The sequence below is a fragment of the Dreissena polymorpha genome, chromosome 7 (assembly GCF_020536995.1).
Source record: "Dreissena polymorpha isolate Duluth1 chromosome 7, UMN_Dpol_1.0, whole genome shotgun sequence".
Classification (NCBI taxonomy): Eukaryota; Metazoa; Mollusca; class Bivalvia; order Myida; family Dreissenidae; genus Dreissena; species Dreissena polymorpha.
The window spans coordinates 667,029-688,382 of NC_068361.1; the positions used below are offsets into that span (position 1 = coordinate 667,029).

General features: G+C 33.7%; 1 protein-coding gene across 2 annotated transcripts in view; it reads left to right on the top strand.

Moving 5' to 3' along the window:
• Positions 1 to 20,104, top strand: part of LOC127838816 (sodium-dependent multivitamin transporter-like) — a 22,769-nt gene extending 2,665 nt beyond the window's left edge. For both annotated transcript variants that reach the window (XM_052366815.1, XM_052366816.1), the window contains exons 3-16: positions 1,212 to 1,277; positions 1,736 to 1,787; positions 3,004 to 3,071; positions 4,090 to 4,244; positions 4,862 to 5,002; positions 5,608 to 5,737; positions 6,888 to 6,976; positions 8,680 to 8,804; positions 10,157 to 10,227; positions 10,761 to 10,847; positions 11,340 to 11,569; positions 15,330 to 15,430; positions 16,677 to 16,798; positions 18,381 to 20,104. In XM_052366815.1, the coding sequence (XP_052222775.1) occupies positions 1,212 to 1,277; positions 1,736 to 1,787; positions 3,004 to 3,071; positions 4,090 to 4,244; positions 4,862 to 5,002; positions 5,608 to 5,737; positions 6,888 to 6,976; positions 8,680 to 8,804; positions 10,157 to 10,227; positions 10,761 to 10,847; positions 11,340 to 11,569; positions 15,330 to 15,430; positions 16,677 to 16,798; positions 18,381 to 18,536 (1,593 nt within the window). In that variant the 3' untranslated portion in view covers positions 18,537 to 20,104. The remainder of the gene's footprint in view (positions 1 to 1,211; positions 1,278 to 1,735; positions 1,788 to 3,003; positions 3,072 to 4,089; positions 4,245 to 4,861; positions 5,003 to 5,607; positions 5,738 to 6,887; positions 6,977 to 8,679; positions 8,805 to 10,156; positions 10,228 to 10,760; positions 10,848 to 11,339; positions 11,570 to 15,329; positions 15,431 to 16,676; positions 16,799 to 18,380) is intronic.
• Positions 20,105 to 21,354: the final 1,250 nt, after the last annotated feature.

Genomic DNA, 21,354 nt, shown 5'->3' on the forward strand with positions numbered 1-21,354 from the left:
TGTATTAGTTTCATGAATGTATGTTTTGCTTTTCTTTTTGTGTTATGTCCCTTGCTTTTAGTTTTCAGTTCACTTCACCATTTTGTTTTAACCAACGTTCAGTATTTCTTACGGTTCCTGCGTTCTTTTTTAAATTCATTTACTACATTTATATAGACACGAATTTTCAGTCAAATACAGTTCTGTTTCATTCTGTTTAATTTAATATTAAATCTTAAATAAGGCTTGCTTTATTTTTTTCAATAAAATGTGTCTTTATTTTTAAGTAACACTGTATTTATGTTTTAATTCTAAATTTCTTTTGTATTTATTTGTTATTTACCAATTTCTATGCTTGCCAATCAAATAATTAGGATATATATATATATATATTTACAGGCATGTTTTAATATTTTGAAATTGAATATTGTATTTTTTTTTTCAATAAACAGTTGCTTATTATTGCGTTTTTGATAATGTTTTTGTGAATATTTAGTTTTCTGTCATACAAAAGAGATTTAATAAATTTTGAACAAAACTGCCTAATCGGATGGGCGTTGCCAACGAGTTTCAATTCAAAAAAGGTTTAATATCTCATATTACACTTTGATACATTGTTCTTTATTCAAATCACACATGGCTTTACAGTTATATTACAAATTGCTGTTTAATTAAATTCCATATGGCGGTATAATGTCAATGGTATGTAGCTTTTTTGAAATGGCATTGCGATAGTACTTCTTCTTGTTGTTCCACTGATGTTTTCAATGGTTGCATTTGATTTAGATCATTTTTAATGCTGTTTGGTGTGCGATTAATTATGAAGTAATTGCAAAATACGGATGGTACACTGTTTTAAAAACCCCATTGCTGTGCATTTACCATTCCGGCGCGGTGCTCATTGGTCATTGTCTTTTTACAATTGGTGTTCAGATGTAACCGTTGTGGGTTAGATCAATAGTTGCTCTCACGAAGTAGTTCCAGGAGTTCATTGTTTTATTATTTTCAGATTAAAATACATGTGTTTCGCTCATATTGGAGTTTAATTTCAATTACACATGATTATACAGTACCATACTGCTATGCTGTTTAATTACATTTTACTTAATTTAAGTAAATTGAAACATGTTGTTTCGTTCAATACATATTGCTATATTTCCAATTATAATATATTTCTATTTTTCGACGACAAATAACATTTACTTAAATAAAACTCTCTTTATATGTTTTAGTACCTAGAAATACGCTTCAGTCCGACGACAAGATATTTAGCGTCCATAATCTTCTCGGTCGAAATGGTAGGTTTGAAAAAAACTTTTAAAAAGTTCACTTAACTAGTAAAACATGTTTTGCTTTCATACTATCATTTGCTTTTAAAGCATATGTTAGTTTAACCTTTTAACCATTTTAACCATTAAATGATACCTTGTAATATTTTAATATATTTGGATTGAAAAGGTTAACTAGGTCGCTTTAAATTAATCATCAGTGTTTATACAAACACAAAGTAAAATTGAAATAGTTATTCCGACAATAGAATACACTGAAAACGTTTTATTTATGTCTGCAGCCAGTTGATAATTACTAAATATCTTCAGTAAAAGCAATAAGTGTAATCATTAATTTACTTACTTAATCGTCAATACATATTTTATATTAAAACATACAACTATGTGAAAAAAAAAGAAATTATAATTTTAGATACAAATGTGCATATACAACACTAAAAGCTTTTCGATTGGACCGGTATTTCCAGATACTGTACATGGCTGTTGTCCTGTATGCCCCGGCACTGGCTCTTAACGAAGGTGGGTAAATTGTATCAAGTGCATAGGTAATTTACTCAAGTGTATGGGATATTTAATAAAGTGTAAGGGATATTGATTCAAGTGTATGGGATATTAAATCACATGAATGGGATATTGAATCAAGTCTATGGGATATTGACTCAAGTGCATGGGATATTTAATGAAGTGTATGGGATATTGAATCAAGTGTATGAGATATTGACTCTAGTGTATGGGGTATTGACTCAAGTGTATGGTATATTGACTCAAGTGTATGGGATATTGACCCAAAGGTATGAGATATTGACTTAATTGTATGGGATAATGACTCAAGTGTATGGGGTATTGCATCGTGTGTATGAGGTGTGAAATTAAGTGCGTGTATTATTGAATCAGGTGTATGGGATATTGAATCAAGTGTATGGGATATTGAATCAAGTGTATGAGATATTGACTCAAGTGTATGGGATATGAACTCAAGTGTATGGGATATTAAACCAAGTTTAGGGATATTGCATCGTTTGTATGAGGTGTTGAATTAAGTGCATGTGTTATTGAATCAGGTGTATGTGTTATTGAATCAAGTAAATGGTATACTGAATGAAGTGTATGGGCTTTAAAACCAAGGGTTGCATCGTATGCACTAACAAGGTGTCATAATAACAAGTCAAACATGACTATTGCATCATGTATACTAGTAAAGTGTAATTGTAAAACGTAAAAAACAGGGACATGTAAACATGTATACTTGTTAAGGTGCAATACTTACAAACACAATTAGGGATATTGCATCATGTGTACTAGCTAGTTGTTATAGTAACAAGAAGCAACAAGCAAAAATGTGTTGAGAAGTAACGCACATTTACCCATTTATCTCAGTATACTAGCGTTACTCATAATTAACCATGTTCCCATCTAATAAACCAAATACATTTAGATACTTCTGTGGAAAATGTGTGTTGAATGTTTGTAAAGGCACCTTAGTTCGATGTACGAATGACACTTATTGGGCGTGGGTCAGGAAGCAATTGTTTTAATATTTAAATACAATTAAATATATCTAATGCAAAGAAGACCAGATTGTTCAATAATTAAAATATTAATTAACATTAATATTAACAATTTCATTACAAACAAACGCTTATCCTGTGACAGTAATAGGGAATAACTAACACTAACTATTTTGTTATTGCAAACGTTGTTTTCACATGAAAACACCTTTTTCTCCCCGACTCAGTGACCGGCCTCTCTCTGTGGGGATCCATTCTGGCTGTGGGCGTCGTGGTCACGTTCTACACCTCCATGGTAACTACAAAAACTTGCTGTAGCGTTCTTCGTCCCAATGGTACTTGTAAGAACTTGTTGTCACATTCTATACCTTCATGGTAATTATAAGAATTTGTTTTCACGTTCTGCAACTAAATAGTAACTATGAGATTGACACCCTCATTTTAACTATGCGAACCTGTTTAAATTTGATTACGCTCTTTTGGGATATTTTGAACACGAAGAACTGTTTTGATATACACCATGATTGTCTCGTAACTTATTTACATGCATATGTGCTATAATAATGGAATTTTTAACAGTTGTAGCTATATTGGAAGGAAGCGAGTAATTTAATGTTTTATATTTGTATAAGTAAACCAAATATTACTTTGCCGTTTGTATAGAAACTTACTTAAGCTTTTTAAAGCCAACAAAAGTTAACCCTTACAAACTCTGAAACAATAAATAGCAAATGTGAATTTAATGCAATGTGAGAGGTAACCATTGTGTTTTGTTATTGTTAAATGTTTTATAAGGATTCAATTAAGGCATATGAGAGGTAACCACTTTGGGGTGTTTCACTGTAACCGTTTTCCACAGTGCTTCAATTTAGCCATAGGGGAGTTAACCAATGTGGGGTGTTTTACTGTTACCGTGTTCCACAGTGCTTCAATTTAGCCATAGGAGAGTTAGCCAATATGTGGTGTTTTACTGTTACCGTGTTCTACAGGACTTCAATAAAGCAATAGAGGATGCACTCACTATCGGAATGGATTACTGTTACTGTGTTATACAGGGCTTTACTTAAGCAATAGTTGAGGTAACCACTTTGGGGTGTTTCTCTGCTACCATGTTCTACTGGGCGTCAATTAAGATATAGGGGAGGTATCGAATATGGGGTGTTTTACTGTTACCGTGGTCCACACGGCTTTAATGAAGCATTAGTGGAGGTAACCACGTTGTGTGGTTCTCTATGACCCTGTTCTACAGGGCGTCCATTAAACTATAGGGGAGGTAACGAATATGGGGTGTTTCACTGTTACCTTGTTTACAGGGAGGCTTGCGGGCGGTGCTATGGACGGACACGTTCCAGACCCTGGTGGTGATATTCGGCCTTATCGGCATCATCGGTATAGGTTCGAGCCAGCTTGGAGGCCTAGGGCGGGTCTGGAACATCGCCAGTGAGGGAGGCCGCATTAACTTCTGGAAGTAAGTTAACTTTGACGATAGGCTTGCTAAGATGCTAAATTGGTTGTTTCATGAAACTATCAAACTACCTTAAGAGTTCACAACCTGCTCTGGTACCAGTTTCAGAAAAGTAAATCCGTATCGCACAGATGGCGGTCTCGTATCCGTTTCAGTATAAATCTTCATTTACTTTTACTAAAATTATCAATGTTTATTCATTGTTACTACTATCCGCTAACATACCAAAGACTACTAACATTGTTTAGGATAATTATAGTGATCATTTTCAATATTTAACCTTTAGAAATCTTTGCAGTCACACTTATATGTCTTATACTCATCGATACTGTTAATATGTATTAGGAAATTATTATCAAGGCCAATGGGAAAATGGTTATTGGCCCCTAGATTCCTCTAAATACCTTCGATGGTCGCTTTATGAGATACATGTATATGGACAGATGTGTGAATGGTAGCCATTGCAAATATGAGAGTATCCAAACCAGGTTTCAGATTTCGTTAAAACACTTCTTGTCTCTAAACTTGTCTGCCCAGGTCTAAGATATCGTCACAAAGCTTCTAGTCTCTAGACCTGTCAGTACAGGTCTAAGATTTTACCACAACGCTTCTGCCTTCAGCTTCAGCATAAGCCCGTTCGAGCGCTGCACTTTCTGGGGTCTAACCGTTGGCAGTTTCATCGGTCAGCTGACCATCTACGGGGCCAATCAGACCATGCTTCAGCGCTATATGAGCATCAGCGACGTCCGCAAGTCCCAACTGTAAGCCGCTTTATATAAAAATCGCGCTTTGAGAAAACGGGGTTTAATGCATACGCGTAAAGTATCGTTTCAGATTTACCTGTGCAGTTCACCCACACAGGCGAATCAAGGGCGAGACTTTACGCATAAACTGGATTTCGTCAAGAAGAGTCTTTCTTTAAACGAAAAGTATAATTAAAGCGGATTTTACGCACATGCATTAAACCCCATTTTCACAGAGCGAGGCTAATATGTTTGTATAACAATACGTACACGATTGAAAAATGAAATTCGATTAAACTAGAAAGTAATAATCGAAATGTCTTTTCATTTTGTTTAATAGCACACATTAAAGCGTTTCTTTAGGAGCTTTAAGAATACGCACGCCGTTATGCGATGTCCACAAAATGGGATTACAGTGTGTAATGTACAATTATGGTTTTGATAATAATATTTAGTAAATAAAGTACATAAAGTAAATATAGTATTAATAATACCTAGAATGTAGGCATATTTATCAATATACTAATATTTTGAAAGATAAAACATGGTCATAGTTTTGTTTGTAAATGTTTTATACCGATTCCAATGTGTGATGAATATTTCTGGCGGGTTCTTTGAAACAGCGCCCTTTACGTGAGTCTTCCAGTCACCATCGGTCTAGTAACCTTGGTGTGCATTTCCGGTCTCGTGATATACGCTGCCTACCACACATGTGACCCGTTTCTGGCCGGTGAGCTAATTTCTAGGGACCAGGTACGTAATCTTTTGAACATAGGGGTCGAAGGTTCGATTCCCCGCTCAACTCTTACATACTAACTCTTATGAGCCGAGGTGCAATGTATTAGGTGCATACTACTGCTTACTTAACGACCAGGGTTGTCTCTGAAACGGAAAACTCCTTTACCTGGCATTACCTCTCATTAACCATCTAAAAAGTATTATTTGGGCTTTTGTCGCATGCGATGTACACAAGATACACATGTGTTATACACATCCAACCCTCGATAGCAAATAACGGTGTGACTTAAAGTTATATTAAGATGCTTTATACCACAGACTTGCTCATTTCAATATGGAGGAACTTATTTTTAAATACATCATTTTCGTAAGCGTATGTTCCAACATTGAAATCACGTGACTTTAAGTGACAAAAATGGTTCATAGCAGAAGTATATTTACTTTTGCAATGTGGGCTCGTTTATTAACTTACGTGTTTCGATCAAATATATAGTAATACAGAAGCGCCAGAAATAATATAAGAAGAAACATTGTTGTCCTCTAGTCTGTTTTTGAGGAAAAAAGACCAGTTGCCTTGATAATTGAAGACACTCCATACAATACGACATTAGTACGCGAGGTCATCATCTTACTTACTACATCTTGTTGCTGTTTCAAGGCCATTGTACAAAGTTTCGCAATTGAAACAATCATTGAATTTAGTATTAAGTTTTGATTGTTTTAAAAATAAACTTGAATATCTAAATAATTAACGCATCATAAATTAGGCTGAGTAAAAATATTTGCGGGTGTCGAATCCGGGAACTTGAGGCCAAAATATATAACCCTATATCACTGGACCATTGCGATTTTAAAGCTTTATGCATATTTAAAACTACATGTGCATGCTAGTAGTATACAAACTTTCCATATTATCAATGGAAGGATTATTATTTTATAGATTGTGATTGATACAATGCATTTACATATTTTAAATATTTTAGATGTGTCCAAACATCAGTGTTATTTTGTTTGTTGAATATAACGTTTGCTTTGTTGTATTGCATCTATGAACAAATAAGTTGATAATTGTTATGTTTGCAGTATGTGAACAAGTGCCCTCAAAGACGGCCTTGAATGTGGTCAATATAAACTGTTCACGTTTATTTTTTCTGTTTATTCACAGCTATTGCCCTACTACGTGATGGAGACGCTGGGCTCGATCCCCGGGGTTCCGGGGCTATTTGTGGCCTGTATTTTCAGTGCAGCTCTCAGGTAAACAAGTGAGACAAAACGACTGATTGACTCAATTGATTGTACAAGAAATGTCGTCAAAATATGTAATTCAATTTGATCCAATGACTTCTAATGGTTATACAAAACATGTATTCTGTTGCGTAAGTGTTTGGTCATTGTGATAAGCATATTCCTCTAGAGTAGGGATGGTGACACACAATTCTAATTGTTTAAGTTGTTATTACTAAAACTGTCATCAACATAGATCATTCAATTTTCATCCTGCATGCAAATGCTAAACATTTTCGTGTGCATGAAACAAGAACATTCGAAGAACTGTCTGTTATTGTTATAAATACCTGTCATAGAAAATTAAACCTGATTCATGGTTATATAAATAAATAAATAAGTATAAATAAAGAAATATTATTTATTTAGTGATTTATGGAATGCCGTAATTTTTTGTCAGCTTGTTTGAGTGAATAAATGCCATAACTCCGATATGTTGACTATATCACATAGTCATCATCAGCGATTTGCTGGTCAGTTGAACGAGTCAAGTGACGTAGGATGGTCACGTGACACGAGGAGAGAATTGTACAAAGGCGGAAGTTCAAGCCCCTCGTCCCGGTTTAGCGATGGTCTTTGTTGTTAAATGTTTATTGCCTCCTTGACCCGATGTTTGATATGCGAAATCTCAGATGCTAGAATTTTAATGTTATTTGGGACAATTTTGTGTCCTGTGTTGGAGCAATTTTCATTTATGGTCGAGTTGGATCTTGCTAAATGTTCTATTAATCTTATGTCCAATTATCACATATGTAATCGTTTTAGCATTGTTCACACTTAATGTAATAAACCATCCCACACTTTTTCAATTTGTCTGTTTTATCTTTAACGTGAGTTAATGTTTCTCTTTTTGAGTTATATGGTCGATGGTACATGTTGGCCCCATATTTCTTGAATGTTCTGTGCAGAGCTTCTGATGTACCCCGGATGTATGGTATACCAATATTTATCTTTTGGTTTTTGTTGGTGGATTTATCAGATGGTGTTTTTTCTTTCTTCTTTGTGATCGTAAACATCCACTCTGGATAACCGTTGGCCCTAAGTGCAGTTTTGCAGTGTTCTATTTCAAACTTTTGGACGTGTTTTTCACTTGCGATTTCCTCTGCTCGGTGGAACAACGAAGACAGTCGCTAAACCGGGACGAGGGGCTGGAACTTCCGCCTGTTTACAATTCTCTCCTCGTGTTACGTGACCATCATGCGTCACGTGACTAGTTCAACTGACCAGCACATCCCTGACGAAGACTATGTGATATAGTCGAAATATCCGAGTAAGTATATATTGCTCTGAGTTATGGAATGTATTTCCTCAAATGATGAATCCAGTGCAAAAGAACAACCTTCATCGTTGGTCAGTTTTGTTTTCGATATGAGTTTTGCCTGAAAAGCATATACAAGCATTACAATTGTACTACAAAATTGCATAGCTCTCTGAAAACCAGAGCAAGTTTAACAATATTATTACTTCTGTTTTATTAGGCAATATATACTTATTTGTGATGCTTTCAAAACGGCCAAGGAGGTCATAAAAGACTTAATAATTACTAGTACTGTTATCACGAAAAATCAAAAAACAAGATACTTATCATTAATTGATGGGCATAAGTCATTAGGGACGACAAAGTTTCTCGCCTTTATACAATTTCAAAAAGTATTTCTATTTTTCACCCATAGCTCGATTTCCTCGTGTCTGAACGCGCTGTCGATCACGCTGCTCGAGGACCTAATCAAGCCCGCTCTGCACATGCGCAGAAGCGCTCTGACGGCTCAAGCGGAGACTAAACTAGCCAAACTTTTGGGTTTGATATACTTATCTACCATGTTTCTTAGATTGTAATAGGATAACGTCGCCTGTTCTCTAAAGGTGATGCAATGCTTTCTACTCTCTTCAAATTGTGCACACAATGTCTTCCATGATGTTATTAGGGTTACTCATAATTATTTGCAAGGTCTTTTTTAGTGTTGTACATAAATGTCTCCGCGTTTTACATAACAACTTCCCTCGTCTTTGAAGTTGCTGGCATATTAACTGACACCGTCTTCCCATGATTTGGCTGCATTATTTACTTTGTCTTATCACGGTTTATTATCATGGCATTCATTGTCATCACATGGTTCGATATAATTTGTCTAGGTCTATTTTTTTTAAAGAGGGTTAGACCATATTTCTTTTTTTCCCAGTGCTTGATATAATTACTTTCCATATCTACTATGAGTGTGACAGAATGTCTTACATAATCTTCTCAGGGTTTGTCAAAATAAGTTTGTCATTTAAGAGTTGAATGTAATTTATTTGTTGTCTTCTAGAGGCTTGGAATGATTTATATGGTTTGATACAATTACATATCTTGTCTTCTATGAGTTTGAAAGAATTACATACCTTGTCTGATGAGGATTTTATTCAATTACATACCTTGCCTCTTAATTGTTTTACCGAATAACGCACCCTTTTTATTTGGGGTTTCCATAATTACTTACCATGTTACCTCAGACTTTGAAAAAATTACCATTCACATCGTGTCTGGTTTGATATAATTACTTTCTTTTTTATTCTTAGTTATTTTTTAGCATTCTGAGGGTTTGAAATGATAACTTACTTTGTTTTCGTATGCATTGATATAATTACTTCTCGTATAATTACATGAGTTGCCTTCGTAGGTTTTTACAATTATATTCACATATGTCTTTTGTAAATTTGACAGAACTTCTTGATTGGTTTTCAAATAGTTTGATACAATTATGTCCCTTGCTTCTAAGGGTTCCATAGAAAAACGTATATTAATTGTCTTTATATTAAGATTGAATACATTTTAAAGCATTCTTAGGGTGATGAAATAATAACGTACACTGTTTTCATGGGTTTTGGTTCAATAACTACCCTTGTATTCTTAGGATTTGATAGAATTGTTTACCTTGTCTTCTAACATGTCGATGGATTGTTTTACATTAAATGACGCAACAAGATAACTTATTTATAGGATTTTAAAATAAACTATCTAGGGTTTCTTTGGTTGTAATTAAGAGTATTCTTACAGCTAAATATTCAATACATTTTTTGTTTTCAATAACGGTTGACATTTGCTTAGCATATCATTGCTACACTAGTGTCGTGCACTATGATTTAGATTTTTTTGTAATTGTTTTGCAACAGGTGCAGCAGGTGGCTTGGTTGTCATTGGTTTCGCCTTTCTGTCTACAATACTTGGAACCACTGTGCTGCAGGTGAGTTATATGCGTGCATCATATTGTCGGACGGTTAACATTAACAACCGGACGGTCGCCTTGATGTATTTAAATGATATTGAGATATGTTTTATTTATCGCTAGACAAATCCGTTGATATATTTATATAAATGTATAAACACGAAGAAAGCCCTCGCTACCGTGCGTTTTATATATAACCATGTCGACAAAAGCAACCGTTCGAGCAACGTTTCATTAATTAATTCGTAAATGTGATTTAAACATAAAGTGGAAATGTTTATTATAAATAATAATTTACAGTGTAGTGCATTAAGTCTATATCGTAGTGTTGCATAATAAACCGATCTGCAATATAAGCCAAAAAAAACAACACACCCTAATAGATAGGGCGATTAATCGCCGGTGGCAACAAACTGATCCGCAGTTAATGTTTCTTGTTTGTGAACAATACGCGCTTAATATAGTTAAAATGCCCATAGTTGCACGATAATTGTAACAATTGTGGATTGTAATCATATCGGTATTAACGCTCTATGTTCACCTATTTTCAGATTATGATCAGTGTTCTTGGTATGGCTGGAGGACCGCTGCTGGGTCTCTTCCTCATGGGGATGTTTATGCCCTGCGTCAACTCCAAGGCAGGCCATAACAACCTTTAAAGTGCATCCCAATCTTAGTTAATGTGAACGTCTGTGCAAATTGCTTTGATGAGTGTTTACCAGATTTAAATGTTGCCGGCGTAGACACCACTGCAAGTTAACGAAAATGTCCTTGCTAATTGCTAATATAAGAATTTTATCGGTTCGAGTGCCTGTGTGCAGCCTTCTTGTGCAGTTTGTTAAAACTATTTGCACATATATAATGAAATGAGTAATATTCGTGGTATAGGGAACATGTTCATGAGGAGTACAATTTGGTCCTCTACCCTATTTCTTTTATACGAAACAAAGATTTTATTAAAGGTATGTATATCACGACAATTTACTAAATGCACTAGACACACAGAATCACACATACTGACATTTCGAAAGCAATTACATTCTAAAGTCATGGTTATACCAGTGCAATATCATTTCATAAGTTTGATTTCATATTGTTCCTGTATACGTTTTATACTATAATTTTCATAGGGAGCCGTGAGTGGTCTCGTTGTCAGCACAATTGTCATATTCTGGATTGTGATTGGCTCATACATTTACCAAGCGCCTCAACCAGAGCTCTCGTTAACCACGTCTGGTTGCGTGACCAGCCCCGTTGCGCATTTACTAAGCGACTACCGTGTGAACGAGCTTGATTTACTGCACCACAGCACTATGGGCGACATGCAAGGCACCTCTATACCATCTTTGTATAGTGAATGGTAAGCGATTGGCAGGCTGATCAAAATCAGAGTTTTTATCAGGGTGTTATTTTTTGTTAAAAGCTGAGCAGTAATTAAACAAAAATCACACAATTAAGTTCACTTCGAAACTGTCTGTTGGCCCGATTTAAAACAGCTTATTATAACGACAAACAAAAAACAACAATGGGTCAGATTTACATCACCGCTGTAAAAAGCCCCATCAGAATAAATGGAACGCCGAAAACTTCTACAATTTGTTTCTACATATGTTTTGAAGTGAGGAAATAACGGACTAACCATCAAACTTATAATTACCATTCTATAAAAATAGAAAATCATAACATATTTTTCCAGGAAAATTGAATACAGGACCTTTGACAATATCTTAAAAGTGATTTTGGTTTGTTCAATTATTATTATCATTTTTTAGTCTTTTCTTTGTCCACTTATTGTCATCGTTCGTTTGAATTTGCTTTGTCCAATTATTATAGTCATTGGTTTGTCCACATATTATAGTGGTTTCTCAGTCTTTTATGTGTCAACTTCTTATAGTTATTTCCCAGTCATTTGTTTGTCAGCTTATAATAGTCATGTTCTAGTATTTGGTTTGGTAACCTAGTAAAGGCACATTGTAGTGTTTTCGTAGTCGTTTAATCATGCCACTATTTTGGCAGCATTATAGGCGTCGCCCTGGAGGGCGGCGACTAGTATTTAATGCATTTTTTTCGCTTATGGGAGGAGAAGTTATTTTACGGATCAATGTATATATTTTTGTTTAAAGAATATGTTGCATAGTGGTGATTGTTTTTGTAGAAATTAGTTTAAATAAGTACTGCATTTGTGCCTATTACATTTTTTACTACACTTATTGCCGATATTGAAAAGCTACTTGTTTAAATTAATAACTGATCCACAACTGAACACAGGGGAAAGATCACAGGGACTGGGCAAATACGCGAGACTTTCTGGTTTTGTATAAAAACAAATGGTGTTTTGTATAAAAACAAACATAATCAAAACATATTTATTTTGTGGTTTTTCTAATTTGCTTATTTATTTGAGAATCAATGAAGTACGATATTCGACGACCTATCGCGCAATCAAGTTTATTGGAAGGCGTAGTGGTACGAAAACGTGTAATGTATAATTTTATTAATAGACAAATTATAACGATCGTTATACACAACTTCACCAAAAAGCAGTACACAAGTGCATGTCAGCCGGAAGAGCTCAGTTGGGAGAGCGTTAGACTGAATTTGTTTAAGCAACAGTCAGCTAAAGGCCCCCGGTTCAATCCCGGGTTCCGGCACGAACGGAACAGTTCGGCGGCTGACAATTGTTATCAGTCAGGTTAATAAATATAATAAAGCTTTATTTTATGTAGACATTTTAAAATCCATTTAACTTCAATCAGACATTTTAATAAAAAAATAATCGATGCAACGTGGTGACAACGTTAATTAAAATTTCTTACATCCCTTAAATATCTTATAAAAAATACACGTGTTTTTATATTAACAAAAAAATGCAAACAACACATCTATTATCCATTTAGTTTTATGGTTGTCTATCATAAGCCTATCCCTACCACATATAGAGCGCGAAGCGCGACACGTATTATTGATTGTAACAATGAGTTTCAATAAAGGAATCAGCCGCTATCAAGGAAGAGCTGTGTCCCAGCAACCCGTTTCCCTAGAGTCAAGTACTCCTCGGAATTTTTTTTAAGAACCAAATATAGAGCGCGAAGCGCGACACGTATTACTATCCAGGTGGTATGGGCCCTTTAGCATTATCCGGCCATTACGTCCATAGTTATCTTCCTAAGAAGTTGAGAAATTTTGAAATCTTTGTTCGAAGTCCAAAATTTTCATCCGATTGTTCCCAAACTTGCACAGTTTTTTTTTATCAACGAGGACCCAACCCAAACCATATATGAGAAATATCGGACCATACGTCCAGAATTATGTCTCTTTGAATTTAAAAATAAAAGTGAAAAACTGCTTGGTTAGGTGATTATGTCAACATGTTTCATCAGATTCTTTCCAAACTTCCAGTGTTTTCATAGCAATGAGCATTTTTAACTCAAATAAAAACAGAAACATCGGGACAATAAGTCCAGAATTTTTTTCTATTAAGTTTGACAAAATAAAACAACTTCCTCTTGTTTAAAAGATTTTACAACTTTCGTCTGAATCTTTCCAAACTTGTTAAGTGTTTTCATATCAGTATTACTCGAACCCTATTAAAAATGATGAATACCGGAGCAATAAATCTATTATGATTTTTTACTGAATTTTAAAGTATTGTGAAATGCAGCTTCTTTTAAAATTTACAGTTTTCATTCATTTTTTTTTCAAACTTACACAGTGTTTTCATATCAATGAGTACTCAACCCCTATCGTAAATGAGCAATGTATGAAAAAGTTCTGAATCATCTCCCCTTGAAGCTGAGAAAAATATGAAATTAAGCTTACAAGATGAAGCAGATTTTTTAAAACCTACACACAAAGCTCCAGATAAGGGTCGTATTTTCGTAATTACGAATTATTTTCAAGTCCGTTACGTATTTATTTTAAAATCTTGTCGTACCATTAAGAATTACAAAATCAAGTTACGAATATTATTTTTACATCGGTTCGTATCGATTTTTATTGAGTTCTTTTCGCGTATAAAAGATCTTTGCGGTGCTTATATAGAATGGTTATCGGGTTTGTTTTACAAAGCGCATTTTTTCCAATAAAAGCGGCGTATACAGTCTATCTGTCAAAACACAATGGCGGCGCCCAGAGAGCGTCCTAAAAAAACTGCAAAGCGTCCAAAAACACACTTTTAACATATTGTGCGCAAAGTGAGCCGAAGTTAAATGTTTAGAAAGACATTGTAGAAAAGATCTTAAACGATGTTGTATGTTCAGTTGCCGACACAGTCGGAAAAGCTAAACAAAAACGCGACACGACGGGTCCAAACTTAAACACAAAAAAAACATTGAACGAGTGGAAGGGACAAGTCCCGTGGCTAATCGTTGAAAAGATTGAAGGAAAGACCCGTTTTAATTGTGAAATATGTAAAAAAAAAATCATCTAAGGCATACAATCTAAGCACAGTTTGGGCATATGAAGGTATTTGAAAAATAAAATTTTATAATACTGAAAAGACACTGTTGAACTCGTATAAATAAAGTTGCTAGTTTTTTTTTTTTTTTTTTTTTTTGCATGAAAATAACCATTATTATTTATTTTTAGGTCATTTAAAAAAAAGAAACAATTATTTTTCAAAACTTTGTAGTTACGTTAAGAATAAAATTTCAGAGTTAAGAATTCTTTTTGAAAATCTGGTAGTGATTTAAGAATTTCACAAAACCTTATCTGGAGCTCTGCTACACAGTTCTGTTCCATTAATGAAAACTGCACACGGATACCAGTAAAAAAAGGAAACCAATGTAAATAAAATGAATTATGAAATATTTGGGGGTTAAAACACAAAATCATAGATAATGGTTATTTGGGGGTTATAACACAATATCATAAATAATGGTTATTTGGGGGTTATTACACAAAATCATAGATAATGGTTATACCAGTATATTTTTCTTTTCTTTTTTTAAATCGGCCAATATATTTATATTTACAGTAGAACAAAAATCGTTCCATGTAACTTCATTGAGTGCCTTTTACACTTAAATTCCCGACGCCCTTTGATGCTTTGCATCAATACTTATCTTGTTAATAAAATTATAAAGAAAACTTAGCATGTATATAAATTCTGTATTTTACAGGGTCGGTTTGAAGAGGATCTACACGCTTTCCTTTCTCTGGTACCCCACGCTAGCGATCTGTGTCGCCATAGTGGTCGGGGTGTTTGTAAGCTGGGCCACAGGTTTGACACACAGATTTAGGTTTCATTATTTAGGTTAAGAACGTGCTTGCGGTAGAACACAGGGACAGCAAACCCTACTATACTAATTCACCTTTCTGACAGGATGGGCGCTAAATCATTTGAATTTATACAGGAAACTTCAGACCAAAAGGCCGTTTCTGGAAGGGGTTTTGTGGTGTATCTCTCTGGTTTACATTAAATACGTCTTTTGTGGGTGGGGGGTTGCGGGAGGAATGCGATTTTAACATTAACACCATATTATTTGATTTATTTAGTGGTCAGGTTTTATCACTGTTACTATATAGATCTTGCTATAAATTATACCTATACATTTTAAATGATTTATATCTTAAAGGGACTTGTTCACAGATTAAAGAAAATTTGGGGAAAACATCATTAGATGATTTCTTTTTATAAATTTGAAATCTTTTGAATAATTTTACATATTTAAAACTACATTGAAACTATATAAAAAGAATGTGCTGTCCCTGGGATTCGAATACTGGACGTCTACACGCAAAATCTTACGCAATTCTATTTCATTACGACTGCTGTTTCATTCTGACGGTAGTTTAAACGCTATGTTGATACTACACTTTATCGATGAAAAGCTTAACACACGCTTAATTATTTTCTTAATTTCGAATGATTATTTTGTGCACATGAACACATATGTTTAACAATTTTCTTATGAAAGAGTGTTCATTGGCATGTTTGAATGTAATTTATGCATGGTTTTGTAAATAGATGAACATGTTTTTTAAATTGTAATTTTGAGAAATTGTAAACACGCTTCTTAAAGACCCGGGCTTACACACAACGCAAAATGTAACATTTGTATTGAAAACATTTCACGGCGTTGGTTATTGCCTTATTTTGCATTACGCGTCATAAGACATGTTTAAATATAAAGTATTTTCCTTTTTGGGGTTAATATTTATCAAACCGAAAATAAACAAATGTGCTTTGAAAATGGATTTTGCGCCCCGGACAGATCGGTATTTAGCCCATTTCTACCGAAAACACTGTACATAATCTATCTTGTACGCTGTATACAACCTACCCGTCCAAATGCATCACTTGCAATCGCGCTTATAGAAAATTTACGATTGATTATAACGAAATCGTATAATACCTCACCGATTGTTATCCGTTTTCTGTAACCATGGTTATAATATGTACATAGTTTTACAAAGTTATTTTTTGTAGGTTTGGTTTACCTTTTTCATAAACACATGTTTGCTAGGTTGGACGTCTTCGTCGAAGCCGGTAAGTCAGCAGTACGTATATCCGGTTTCCCAGAAATGTCTCGGCTGGATCCCGGCCTGCTTTAGGCGCTTTCTTCAGTGCGACACCTGGTGGACATTTGTAAGTTACCACAGTTGCCTCCCTTGTTGCGTAGCTAATAACTCCTAAAGACGGGAGATCACTGTTCATTCGGGTTGGTCAACCAGTGGTTACATCCCCTATGGGTTAACGAAACGAGTTAAATTCGCCATGTGCGAATCGTGAGCATTAGAGATACTACTATTTGTTCTATAACTTCAATATTATAATGATATATTTAAATGTCTGCCTCAAGCTACGATCCATCGGTATCTATATTTCATTATCACGGGATTAAATGGTATTATATTAACATAAATTAACGAACGACGCAATTGTTTTTCGAGCGTCGTCTTTGTTTAATCTAACGACTCTTGGCTGTCATTGATTGTTAAATATGTTAGTTAGAATTTCAATCGATCGCATCTATTAAAACAGGTAATATTGAACCAGATTCAATTGCCAAATATAATTTAATGCATAATCTTGACAATACGGCAATAAGTTTAACACATTCAAAAATGAACACGGGTCATTCTTTTCTCGCAACATCTGAAATCAATCAAACATATTGTGTTGCTAGTTACAATTGTGTTACGACTTACGTGGTCTATCGTTTGTATTTGTAACTTAGTTTACAGCAACTGAAACGATGATAACAAAACGAATCGTCAATTGTGCTTACTGATAAAGTTACGGACAATACAATGTGGTGTTTATAAACCATTTAATTACGTAAGCACATTATTGTTATTGTTAATTGTTCATTTTATCTCACATATATTGATTACGAGCTTGGGCGTGCTCTATGAAGATCCTTGCCTAAATTGTTTACCTGGTTAGATAAGGAACATGTTTTATTTCGTGTATGTATATGGGGTCAATGTGATGACATAAACAACCTGTGTCTTGTACATTTTTCTTTTTTATTATCTCAAACTTATTATTGATTACTTGGAACGATACCCTTTTAAAGAAAAAATCATTGAAACTACTTAAAACTGTTTTACTATTAGCTGAAATATTACCAGTGATCAAAGCCAGCATTTATTATCATTCTGAAACTGGATATTTTGTACTATCCTGTCAAATGCCTTTAAATCAGCCTGATAACCAGGTAACCTAATAACCCAAAAGATATTAGGCTAGTTGACGAGGTTACCTAATATCTGTTTTTACTTTGAAATGACGTCATTTTTTGACGAAATGACCTCATTACTCCAGCGAACTTCTAAAGTAAAACTCTTCTACAATGTCAATAAACGGTGAAAAAAAATATAAAAGGAAAAGACAATTTGTGACATGATAAGTAGAATAATAGGTTGGTGAAGTGGATGGAGAATGGTGATCTGGCTCGTAGGAGGATCTTGTCGGGTGAGCCGAACTCCGAGTTGCCAGATAACCATTATCCATCCACGTCACCAACCTATTATTCTCTATATAGATCAACAAGACATTATCCGAAATATTTAGGTATACACGTATTCCCTACATATGTATTGATGCATTTTAAAAAGAGCCGTGAATCATGGTTAAAGCCAGTTTAATGTTTAAATACAGTTATCAATACATCGCTTTGGTCAGAATAATATCGATAAAACATCTTAGTCCACTCTTATAATAGAATATCCGAAGCGCGGACAGCATGCTGACCGATGACGAATCCAGTGAGGACGAGCTTGGAGTCGAACCGCGCATGCGCATAGCATTCAAGAAATTGCCTAGTTCATCTGCACACAAGGGGAAGTCAATGAGCCGTTTGGATGAAAGCAGTGTTTAAAGATGAAGAATACATTAAGACGTTTCTTTACAATTTATACCGAAGGCTAAGGCTCCCGCGGAGACGTGATGTTACGCGTGTAAAGTATAAACATTTAATGGATGAGTCTTTTGTCAAGTTCATGAACATGTTATTATTGATATGGGACACATTTCACAGGCCCATGTGAATTATTTTACGTGTGACAACTGCAACCCTTTATCGTTCGAATGCTACATGTCAAGTAACATAGAATGTTATATAATATTTATTTGATATGCATATGTAAAAATGTTTAATCGGAAAAAGAAAACTGTAAGTAATTTACATTATATTAAAATATTGATTTTCAGTACACGAATTGAGTTCGCATATCCATACAAAATGATTGTTTCTCCGTGCATTTATCTTGACGATTGGTTTATATATGGAGCAAATTAATCAACATAAGTTCGATTTCTATTGAAAGACTGCACATAATTCTGAACAATTGTTACATCAAATAATATTTTATTCACATGATAGATTTATTCTTTTGTTTATCATTTATTATATAAGAAGACATACAAGAGCGGCAGTGCAATTTATTGACATAAACTTTACAGCTTTTTGCAATGTGTACATTGTTTCACATATATCTATGTATAGTGTATTATAACTTGATTACGAATTCGTGAAGCTCATTGTTTATGTTCACATATATGTTTTTCACATATGACATAACATGCACATATATGGCTATACTTTTGCTCGACTAACATATGCAGATAATGAATACCATAACTCTAATGGTTTTATTTAAAAAAAACACGGAAGATAAAAACCATAACCATAGTACAGTTATTAAAATGTCATACAAGTTGAGTTGATGTGCAAACATACTAGATACAAGGAAATTAAGTATTTAATGATCGAACAACTATATACAGGGCGAATCAACGTTTGTCTATGAGTCGATAATAATTACGTAAGTTAAAATAGGAACGTACGTTTTTTTTTTAAATCATGAATTCAATACATTCAAATATAAGTGGTATTTACTTAGAGTACGCTTTCATAAATTCTTTTCGCTGCCAAATTAAGACTTTGCATATCATAATAAAATGGTTTTCTTCTTCAGTATCTGTAGCATGATATTTTGATCTACTTGTTTCCATGGCTAATTTGTGAGACGACAATCGTAATATTTAAAGACAAATTCTCTCTTTGTTTAACAAACTATCAAATTAGGTTAACAGTTTTACGTACGTTCAAATAGAATGTTGTTCATTTATGACAGGCAATAATAAATTGACTTGAGCCAACATTGTTGAAAAATATACCTACTACCGTAGATTTAAAATCTATATTGAATGTATCTAGATTGACACAGCAGATGAGTATTCAACATGTTTGAAAAACCGTAACCATTCAACAGTTTGTTTACATTTAGAGCAAAATTGATTTTTTGCAATGTTTCAAATATGCTCATACAATTGATTGTGTTACTTGAAAGTATTGTTTTACACCATAACTTTATTATACGTACGTAACTGCTTATGTAAAGTGGAAATATTTCTAGTTTCCAATATACTGACCACCCCCCATCATACGTTCCGCTTGCAGATGATGTCATATTTAGGACCTGTTTACAAATAGTAGGTTGATACGTTCTAATTTCATAACTTTTTTTTTCGTGCAAAATTGTATTTACTCATAATATTACATACATACATACTAATATTGTATACATTCATACAAAGTATTATAAATTTCATAAAACAAAGTATTTCCTATACAGCTTTTTAGGAGGGTACATAAATATAATATAATAAATATACTTGTAGTACATTCAACATACATTCATATAATATTATAATTGTGTTATAGTTCAAGTATTTTACAACAAAAAAATAAAAAAAAGTATTTCATGTATACCTTTTTTGATGTGAACATAAATGTGATATAATAAATATAATTGTAATACATTCAACATACATTCATATCACATTATAATTGTGTTATAGTTCAAGTATTTTACAACAACAGAAAAAAACACCAGTTTTAAGTATGTATATCATTTAACATAAGAGAAATAATTAGAAAGTGCTGAATGGCATTGTATACGAGAAACTGATAATGCAGAGTTTACAACAACGACAACAAATAAATATGTTATAAGCATTATTTATATTATGTGTTATGATTGATTATGTCATTATATGAGATGTCAGTAAATATTTTAACCAGAGACCATATTTTTAATTCTTCTTCTGATTTAATTGTATTTCTGTAAATTTCAAAAGATTGTTTCATACTGATTACAAGTCCGTATTTTGAAGGAATTCTGTTTTTTCGTTGACAATCAAAGATATATCGTTTAAGTTCTAGGAATACTATATTTAAATCATTCATTTTTGGATTAATAATTCCAAGTACTAGATCCTGACATGTAATGTGAATAGGTATGCTTGGTCTACTTCTAAGAACAATATCAACAACAAATTTAATAATTTCCTCGGTATGTGGACAGTACCAGAACAAGTGCGTTATATTTTCAACTTCCAAATTACAGAATGTACATACATTATTAGCGGCAATTTTCATTTTGAACATTAGGGATTTTGTCCCCAATAGTGCATGTACTTTTTTCCATTCAATATTTAAAAATTCTGAATTCCATTTAGTATTACAAGCTGGAAGGTCATTGTTTTTAATTAATGTTTTATAAATATGTTTCTCTTCTTTAGGGCTGGTTACTATTTTTTTATGTAAGTTGGTAATATAGATCCTTGAGGTTTTTTTTGTCAAAGTTTGGCAGGTCTTCAAAATTGTCAATGTATTTCTTTATTATGTTTAT